Source organism: Lygodium microphyllum, chromosome 4, assembly GCF_053477565.2.
Source record: "Lygodium microphyllum isolate KBCC chromosome 4, Lygodium_microphyllum_v1.1.10, whole genome shotgun sequence".
Lineage (NCBI taxonomy): Eukaryota > Viridiplantae > Streptophyta > Polypodiopsida > Schizaeales > Lygodiaceae > Lygodium > Lygodium microphyllum.
In genome coordinates, this window is record NC_141138.1 from 111058310 (window position 1) to 111068967 (window position 10658).

At 34.9% G+C, this 10658-nt stretch overlaps 1 protein-coding gene and 1 long non-coding RNA gene across 2 annotated transcripts; both read right to left on the reverse strand.

Annotated features, from left to right (window-relative positions):
- Positions 1-2871: 2871 nt before the first annotated feature.
- On the reverse strand, positions 2872-4545 carry LOC148037474 (uncharacterized). Its single transcript, XM_087677109.1, has 8 exons — positions 4510-4545; positions 4350-4412; positions 4201-4263; positions 3969-4115; positions 3847-3903; positions 3669-3746; positions 3528-3587; positions 2872-3226 (listed from the first exon to the last, which is right to left on the reverse strand). The coding sequence occupies exons 1-8, from the start codon at positions 4543-4545 to the stop codon at positions 2957-2959; spliced, it is 774 nt and encodes a 257-aa protein (XP_087533235.1). The 3' UTR covers positions 2872-2956.
- Positions 4546-4707: 162 nt separating this feature from the next.
- On the reverse strand, positions 4708-5406 carry LOC148037475 (uncharacterized). Its single transcript, XR_015690788.1, has 3 exons — positions 5312-5406; positions 4862-5226; positions 4708-4771 (listed from the first exon to the last, which is right to left on the reverse strand). It is a non-coding gene; the product is annotated as an uncharacterized LOC148037475 (long non-coding RNA).
- Between the last annotated feature and the right edge of the window lie 5252 nt (positions 5407-10658).

Below are 10658 nucleotides of genomic sequence, written 5' to 3' on the forward strand. Positions count from 1 at the left end.
TTATCCTCTCCTTCCATCTCTCTCTTTTTTTCTACGTTACGACTACGACTACGACCACGACCACGACCACGACGACCATGACTATGACTACGACCACGACTATGACTATGACCATGACCACGACCACGACCACGACCACGACCACGACCACGACCACAACCATGACCACGACTACGATGACCACGACCACAACTACGACCATGACCACAACCATGACCATGACCATGGTCACCACAACCACAACCACAACCACCACGACCACGACCACGACCACGACTATGACGACCATGACCATGACTACGACTATGACTACGACCACGACTACGACGACCACGACCACGACCACGACCATGACCATGACCACGACCACGACCATGATCACGACCACGACTATGACTACGCCTACTTATATAGAGATGAAGAGAGAGACAAGAGTTGAGAGAAGAGAGAGGAGAAAGAGAGACATCCAACTAGAGCATTTGATACCCATAGTCAACACATCATGGAAAATACAAGCACAAATTGACATTGAATTATGGCAAGAAAATCCACCACAAAACAATAGTTATAATACTGGAGATAGGATTTCAAAGTCTTATTGATTTCAATTGGTCATGGATGCCATACTATAGGTAGGTTGCACTCACTAAGAATAGAATTGGCGATTCACCTCATCTTCTCTTCATAACACAATATTAATGAGTTTGGGAATCTCCCAATTCCCATTTTTTGAATACTAAAAATGTGGCACACGGATAACATGCCCATAAGTTTCTCAAAACCATATGATGTGACCTATAATTGGAAAGCACTTGAAAAATGGAATCTATTGAGCTATAGAATGCTTGATTTGGAGTTATAGTGTTCAAGTTATGACAAATCCAAATATTTGACCACGTGTCCCAAACTTATGGGTGTTAAGAATCGCGTGGTGGCGGGAGTTGCTCAAGATGTTGTGCCGAACACACACAGAATGCACAAGGAGAAGCTCACTCAAGAGACAAGAAGAGAGATGGAGACCAAAACGTTTTCTTGCTGATTTTTTCTTCTTCTTCCACACACTTTACAATGTACACAAAGTATAGATAAGATACAACATAAAGGAAAGTGGCCTACTAAGTCAAACAATGCATAACCGACTACACTAGTCGATTGGCGCTATAACTATACCAGCTGTAAATAGGTGTAACAACCTGAATATAATAAGTAATGAGTCAGTGGCCATGTGAAAGTCATAATGAATGCCGACGTGCTAAGTGTAGATGTGTGGACCCATCTAACCAGGCGGTCCATCATCAATGTCCACATGTATTGAGCTTATTTATCTCAACACTCCCCCTCAGGCTCAACTGCATCTCTGCAACTCCAAGTAAGCTTCGAAACTTTTGAAACTTCTCTGTATCCAATGCCTTCGTGAAGATGTCAGCTATCTGATCCTATGTGCTGACATACACCAAGTCAATCTCACCTGCTAGTATATTCTCTCTCACAAAGTGGTAGTGTACCTCAATATGTTTTGTCCTCGCATGGAACACAGGGTTCCTAGCCAACTGTATATTGCTCATGTTGTCACAATAAATGACAACTAAATCTTCCACATGCACATCTAAATCAGCCAATAACTTTTGCAGCCATGCTACCTCACATGCTGCAATAGCAACACCTCTATATTGAGCCTCTGTACTCGACAAAGCAACTGTAGATTGCTTTTTGCTGCTCCAAGCAACTACTGCACTACCAAGAGAGAACATGTATCAGCTGGTAGATCTTCGATCAGACATACTACCGGCCCAATCTACATTTGTGTATCCATACACCTGTACATCTGTACCTACCTCATAGAAAAGTCCATAATGTAATGTGGACTTCACATATCTCAATATGTGTTTGACTGCATCCAAATGTGGCTTTCTAGGTACTTGCATAAACTGACTCACAAGACCAACAGCGTAGCTCAAGTCTGGTCTTGTAATGGTCATGTAGATCAAACTTTCCACTATCCTCCTGAACATAGTAGGGTCTTCTATCTCATCCCCAACATCGGCACTCAAACTTTACATTCTACTCCAATGAGACTGAAAGTGGTTTGCATGCTTTCATACCATACTTGGACAACATATCCAAGCCATACTTTCTTTGGAAGAGCCATATACCATCATCACATCTGATCACTTCCACAAGGAACTTTCAATCGATCCCCATATAGGAAAAAAAAGAGAATTCCCCATGGAATTCCCTAGTTGAAAATACATATAAGTGGGGAAAGTAAAAACTAGGGAAAATGGGACATTTCCTAGTGAGAATAAGTAGGGAATCACATAAGACCTTTTCTATGTAGGAAATATTTCCTACATAGGAAATTCCTACGTAGAAAATTCCTATGTAGGAAATATTTCATACATAGGAAAATACAGAATTTTCTATGTAGGGAATAATTCCTATATAAGAAATATTCCATATATAGGAAAAAAATTCTAGACGTGATTCCCTAGGTACTCTCACTAGGAAATCTCTCATTTTTCCTATTTTTTACATTCCCTACTTATATGTACTTTCAACTAGGGAATTCCGTGGGAATTCTCTTTTTTCCTTATCAATTTATCTACTTTGCCCTTACTCTTAGACATGCTAATGTCAAACAAGAAATTACACAATAAATTTTTATCTAGAAATTTATATAGAGAATATCATCATTTCTAAGTAAGGATCAATAACATACATCTAATGATCAAAATAGATTAAACAAATTAAGACATCAACATCTACTTCTAGCAACCAAAAGAAAAATGAAAATACTTTTAAAGGAGCATAGAACTAAAAACTAATTAAGCAACATATGTGTCTTGAATGTTTTATCCCTTAAATCTCCAATATGTTCCAAAGTAATAAATGTTTGAGTAATCCCTCAAATCTCCAATATGTTGAAAAGCAATAAATTCTTAACTCAAAGTAGAAGTTATGCTAAAACTTCCACATCATCTAGACTAAGCACATTGCTATTTTTGTTTAATACAACTTTGCCATTTCCTAGTAGCCAATAAACAATCTCCTTAATCATATCATCACTTGTTGGCTTCTTTGTATCCTTAATCAAGACTCGAAAGCTAGCTTCAATCTTTTTGAGATTCATGTATGTACTCTTTAAAGAAAAGTACATATCATGAATTGTAGGCACACCAAGATACTTCAAAAGTATGGTTTCCATGTTCTCTTTTGTCATATTAACCTGCATTGAATAACAAAAAGAGAATAAGTAACTTATTATACTATGTATAGATAATTAAATGACACGAATTATAATATGAAAAGCTATAAATTTAACTACATGACTATTATTTATATATATATATATATATATATATATATATATATATATATATATATATATATATATATATGTATATATATAAAAACTATAAAGCTACCCTTTAAGCATCATTTGAAATATTAATCTCAAAGCTACAAATTCAACTACATGACTACAATTATATATATCTAATTAAAATATAAATTAACAATAAAGTTACCCTTTGAGTATCATTTGAAATGTTAATCTCAATGCCTTGGTTTGGGAGATCTTTAAATTCCTAATTCAAATAAAATAAAAAGATTAGATTATGCTTTTCATGTATGACATAAACAAAAATATAAACATTTACATCTAGCACCTTTGGTTCTTTTTCGTTGATACTGGTACCTCGTTTCATGCTCCTTTGTTGCAAAATATCCTTCATCTTTTCACTTGGCTAGTCAACACGTAAAATAAATAGTTATATAATAAATCATATCTTTAGTTATTCACTAAACTACGACGCTATTGTTCTCTCACAAACATATATCAAATACCTTCCTCTTTCTTTGACTTTTTCGAGATGTTTCATTAATGTCATCATCTGGATTAGCCTACATTCAAAACTAAAATTAGTAATCACATTAAAAACATTTATATAGAAAAAAAAGTTACATACCTTATCATTGCTTGAACTATGGATACTTTGTTCCAGAGTTTCTTGACGTTTAGTTGAGTACATTATTTTGTCTAAACCATGTGACAATAACTTTGAAAAGCTGGCACAATTTTCCATATCAAGTGTCTCATCTTCATTTTCAACATCCTACATTTTAAGCATGTAAAGGATAAGATACTGTTAAGAACATGAATCATATGGTTAATCTTAAATTTAATATAAAGCAAAGAACCTCATCGGATGTATAACATTGAAATTCTTCAAAGCTCTTTTCTTCCTCCACGAATATATTCATCTATGGGAAATGAAAGTTAATGTATAAGTATATGTATAAGAGACATTCTCAAAGAAAGTTATTAGATATGAGCTCAAAAGCATTACCTGCAAGGATAAATCTGTTTGCTTGTATTGTTGTCCTTCAAAGGAGCTACTTTCTTCTAGAGGCTACATCAACAAAATAAGATCATGTGTATACAGCAAATGTCTCCAAAATATATGGAATCAAGTACAAAAATGATAAACATATAAGATTATAAGATACCTTTTTCAAACCTTGTTCATTCGCAATATCATCCATGCTAGGAATGTATACATCAAGTTGATTAGAATCAATAGTAGCAACATATGGTTCACTCTGCCATCAATAGACACCCCTAAATGAGTATGGGAGAAAAAGAGCCAACTCTACACTTATGATATCAAGCTTATAAATCATATCATCTTACCATTGATGATATTATGTCATTTGATACATTTTGAAGCTTATCTATATCATCCACTCCAAGAGATATGGATAATTCTCTCTATATGTCATAAGATTAATAGTTCAATAACTAAGAATCTACACCTCAAATATTAGGAAAGCCAATTAAAAAAAGTAACAATCAACTTACCTTCTTTAAAAAATCTTTTTTCTTCAAATACTTTCTTTCATCTTGCTTTGTACCCTTCCACCAGTCATATATGTCATTCTCTCTCCATATGTACTCACATCCAGTAAACTTCAATGGTAAAATCTCATGGTGATTTTCTGATATAATTTTCATGATATACTTTTTATCCGCATTTTTATAACGTAGATCATCTGGATTTAAGGATTCAAACCACCTACGTACTCGATGATAATTTTCGAGCATGACAGTGTGTTGACTTTTAAAGTATTCAGCCAAGAGCTTTTTTCCATAAAGTCTACCCTCTTCTCTAAATTTCAACATGGGTGGCCGATAGATATCATCATATGATGGTATGCGTATCACTCCTATTGATACTCAAGTGATCAAATATCATTAGTTAGTATAACCATTTCAAAAAACTCATTATCAACATAAGAAAGCTGATAATACCTGATTCTTGGCTTGAAGAAGTGTTAAGGCAAGCAATCTCAATGTCTTCCTTTCTTACATTGTCTCTTGTGTCATCTTTAGTAACTTGTTTACCTATATATACATAGAGTTAACCAAAGCTCACGATAATACAAGGTTATGAAAATTTTCAATAACACAAAAGAAAGTAATTAGATATTGTGTATCAATTTGGATCACCAAATTTGTACAAGTTTTTGATCCTTAAAGTTGGTACCTGCATCTTGACTTGAAGAAACATTATCGCAAGTAACCTCCTTATCTCCCTTTCTTACATTACCTCTTTTCCCACCTTTTGTTGTTCTTTTATCTATGTTTATATATATACACACAATTACTCAAAGTTTAAAGATATGAATAACTATGAACATTTTAAATTTAGCAAAGAGACTAATTAAAGCTAGTTAATCTCAAAATGGATCACCTAATAAAGCAATATGTAATATATGTACAAATTTAATTTTTCAAAGTTTAGTAGAAATAAAGACATATACCTGTATCGTGATTTGAAGAGACATTAGGGCCAATGACCTCCTTAGCTTTCATTGTTCCATTATCTCTTGTACCTGCATTTGTGATTTTGTTACCTTTATGTACACATAATAAACCAAAGTTTAGAAACATAAGAGACTTATATTTTTTAAAAAGAAGTACTATATCAAACTAAATCACTTAATTTCTTAGCACTTGGATTAGAACACATAAAATAGTAATAAAATTAGGTATAAATTTAGTTATTAGAGTTAGTTACCTTTCACTTCTTCCACAACTGAATCCACAAGCCCAAGTAGTTTGGGATCCTCACTTATCATTTTTTTCAAAAGAGCCATCATCTCTAGATTAGAAGTCGACATGGCAAACCTACATAGGCATGGTAACAATAAGAAAGTATTTGCAATGTATGTTTGAAAATGTATATCACATTAAGCAATACAAAACAAAAGACTTCAATAAACATACCGTCATAATGTTTGAAAAGGTAAATTACATTAAGCAATACAAAACAAAAGACTTCAATAAACATACCGTCATAACATTGTTGCCTCATGCTCATGCGAACGCCACATAGTAGGTACAATCTTTCTTTTGTTGTCAATTGCAATTGCTTTTGTTTTGAGTACTTGCCATTGCTTTTTCATGGATACACATAGCCACCAATCCTTCCAATCTTGATCCTCTATTCTCACTTTCCAAATATTTTCTTGCAAGTGTACATTAGTTAGCCATCCCACTTTTACTTGCTTCATTTCATAGTGTACTGCTCTTATAACCGCATATTTGAGGTCATTTGGCTCACATAAAGCATCTAGATGAGACTTCATATAGACAACATCATTTTCCTCTAGCCAAGGAGGAATGCAACCGATGCAACCTATCTTAATCAAGCGTGACCTTGGTCTCAAATCTTTTGTCTCATATGCGATGATATTGTTTCCATGTTGAAGTGGAATAAATTTGTGTAACAATGATTGTATTGGTCTAATACAATCCCATGAAAATGGAACAAAACCATTTTGCAAGACACTCATACCTGTAGTGGTATCCACAACTAGACTTTCATGGCCACTTTCAACCACAATACATTGTCTGTAGTAATAAGCTCCAAAAAAAAGTTTCACTTCACCATTGCATTCAAACGAAAAAAATGATGATATGCATGCTTTCCAATGGCCAACATCTATGTCCACTCTAGAGTCTTCATCGCATCTTACCACCACTTTATCTCCCACTTTATAAACTTCTCCCTTTAGAAAAACCTTTTTATATTCTGTCACTGTTTCCACCTCTATGTTGAAGCTATGATGAACATATCTCTTTTCTTCATTAGTTGCATCTCTGCGTCTTAACTTCTTTGCTCCTATGGTTATTCCCTTTGTTAGAGCTACTCTTTTGCATGCACAATCATTAGCCTTTTCTAAAAAACTCCATATTTCTTTTGCTTTCTCCACACATGATACATGCATGAGACCTGATGCATGCCATTCTGGACATTCATCGGACCTATTAGAATCCACTAAGTATCCATCAGGTGGTAGTAAAGCTTTGTGGAGTTGTCTTGTCATCCTTTGATACGGCATAAGTCTGTCACGTTGGTCTTTTGTAATATGCATAAATATCCATGTAAAGAATCTTTGTCTTTGGTAGTTTGCATAAGAAATCTCATTATCTTTGTTATTTGTTTTGATATTGACATATACTGAGACCATACGCTCATAAATATAACACCAGAAAGCATCATGGCTACCATGTCGAATAATGTCATCCAAGAATTCTCCAAAACCTACATTTAGTAAGGCAAGAAAATATATACGATTAAAGTCAAATATAATTGCTATATAAATGAAAAAGCTAAGAAAATAAAAAATATTTATACCTGCAACATGTTCCAAAGGAGCTGAGTTTGATCCTAAGAGCTCCTCAGATCTTACTCTCCATGAACCAAGCAATTCTCTCAAAGTGTCTATATTTTCTCTAGACCAACCATTGTCGCGAGTGTAGTTGTAAAAAGCATGAGCAATGTCTATCAGAATCAATCCTAGGTCATAGAATACCTTCGGAATACCTTCAATCTCACATAGTACATAAGGCAAACACCATTGAATCCACTTTTGATTTTCCTCAGCCTTGTAGCTCTCACAATACTTACTAGGATATCTTGGCCAGCGACCATAACGAATAGAGTATGGTGTTACTTTAGTGACACGATGTGTTGTCTCATCAATTTTTACTTTCATCCTGTTATCCACAGTCCTTACTAGAGCACATATATATTTTGAGAACAAATTTAGAGCCAAAATATGCATGCAATCATAGACAAGGTCCAGGGATAAATCAAAGCCATAGAGTTCATATAGTCTCCACAAGCATGATCTACCAGAAAGTCCCGCATCTTTCAAAATCTCTTCTCTTTCTGCTTGGGTGAGGGCTCGCTCTGCCATAGTCAAAGAACTAAGCATTTCATTGGTTGATCTTTTAATTGGTCTATATCTCAACTGGAATCTATTTTGATCATAAAAGTAATGTCCTGAGCCCTCACCCTCCAAAGTGGCTATTGCTTTGTCTCTACGACAAAACGATTGACCACCATCTTTGAAAGATCCAATCTTGCACTGAGCTGGATGGTCTCCAGTTACCATCATTAGCATAGCACGTGCAATGAATCTTCGACTAAGAGAATTTTCATGCTCAACAATCTGTGTGACTGGATAATTGAAGTCTACTTCAAATCCATCAACAAATAGACTTTCTAATTCATCTATCAATGGCTGCATGAATATGTGAAAGAGTTTACTAGAGCTTCCAATAACTTTTTTGCAACTAAATGGAATAAATAAAACCGGTATAACTCCAATAAAGGAGCTCTTTCCAACATTGAGAATTTTGATTTCAACAACTCCACAATTCTTCTGGGTTGTCTTTGAGGCTTGGAATCCATCCCAATGTAATAACAAGGCGAAATTGCGTGGATCACCCTATTTATCACAAAACACACCACATTTTAGTAACCTATATCAAATTTCATTTATATTAATTAAAAAGATGAGCATGATAATAAAGTGTACCTTACAAATCCTTTTGTATCCATGTATGTAAGTTCGACATGATTTGCAGATAAACTTGTAGGCACTCTCAATATCATCCCATGAATGATCAAGCAATGGCGACCTTTGGGTAGAAGGCCAAGCTGTATAGACTTGTTTGCAATGCATGTTATTACATATCAATGGAAGCTCAAAGTATGATTCAGGATTCCAAAAATCATTTACACTTTTGCATTTTGTACCATCCCAAAACTCATTTATTGTAGAATCACAAAGTGTATTCTCCTGTGTTAACCATTTGTTTTTATTTCTCCACATTTCCAACAATTCATGGCATAGAGTTCTACTTCTAGTTAGTAGACGCAATTGTTCTCTAATGGAAACATAGTCAAAAGAGAGCATATCTTTTCTCGGTAGAGAACACTTGGAACACTTTTCACAACATTGTGAACAATCACGCTTTAACTTCTTCCTTCCTCCTTTTCTGGTGTTACACAAGCATTCAATTGTGTCTCTAATGTAGTTATCCTCCTTGCTTGGCTGATAAAGCAATGGTGCATGAATAGAGCTCTCACTTCCTTGGCATACCCTGTAACGTTGGGAGTTAACCATACCTAGCCGTGTGAACATGATACTAAGTTTCTCCCAACAAGTAGGAATATTTATACCATTCAAGTCTCCATCCCATGTGTTAGGCATTTGTACTAGTAGTTTGGCCAAGCTTGGCATATATATATTGTCCATATGTGCTTGGGGGGGATCAGAACTGACCATATCACCAAAAAGAATTTTAAGCATTTTATCTTGAAACTCAATTGAAGCTTGATGCTCATCCCAAAGTGCTTGCAATTGAATTATTCTTTGAACGATTTTGTCACATAAAGATGGTTCAACATCATCCATATCGAATGCTTCATGTTGTGGTTCCACCTCATTATCCTCCCTTTCGTCTAAATTGTCAATCTCATCTGATGGGTCATTATGGACCTCATCTCCCATGTCATTATGCTCTAGTAGAATGTCATCTTGTGGTAGTCCTTGAGAGTCACGTAAACCAAGATTAGTAGTGAGACTCTTAAATCTTTCCTCAATTTTCATGTGTCTTGCATATGTTGAGTGAGGAACCATACGTCCACCTCCACAATATGTTCTGCATGTACACCACAAACGCCTGCGTCTAGGCAAAGAGTGAGATGATGGCTGATCCATAGGAGGGTTATCTTCACTCATAGGAATATCATTGGTAGAGGCATTTTGACCTTCTGGATGAGCCAGAACTGATGAATGTATTATCCCATTCATATCCTTGCGACTATGTGCATAGTAAGTTTGTCTAGTAACATTCTGATAACCAAGGGTTGAATGCCTACACTTATAATTGCATTGACATCTCCTTAAATTATTCATTATGGCTTCCTGAAACATAGACATAAATAAAAAATAATCAATCTATATATTAAAGTTACATATCAAAGGTGGAAGATTGATATACTAAAACATATAGAAAAGTTGATTTATACTTTAGAAAAGATAAATACTTCTCAATAAGTGTATGAACTTAAAGCACATAAGTGTACGAACTGATTCATATATGAAGCTACTTAGTAGTCCGTCACAACAGTTATCCCTTCTGCGTGTGGTTTTACAATCTTCCTTATCCACACTTATGAAATGACATATTCATATTGGACTAGACTAGGAAAACTAGAGATATGGTCAGATACACAAAGATCAGTCCATATGGGGCCCAATTTTACTTAGCACTAGGAAATGTAAAATACTGACAA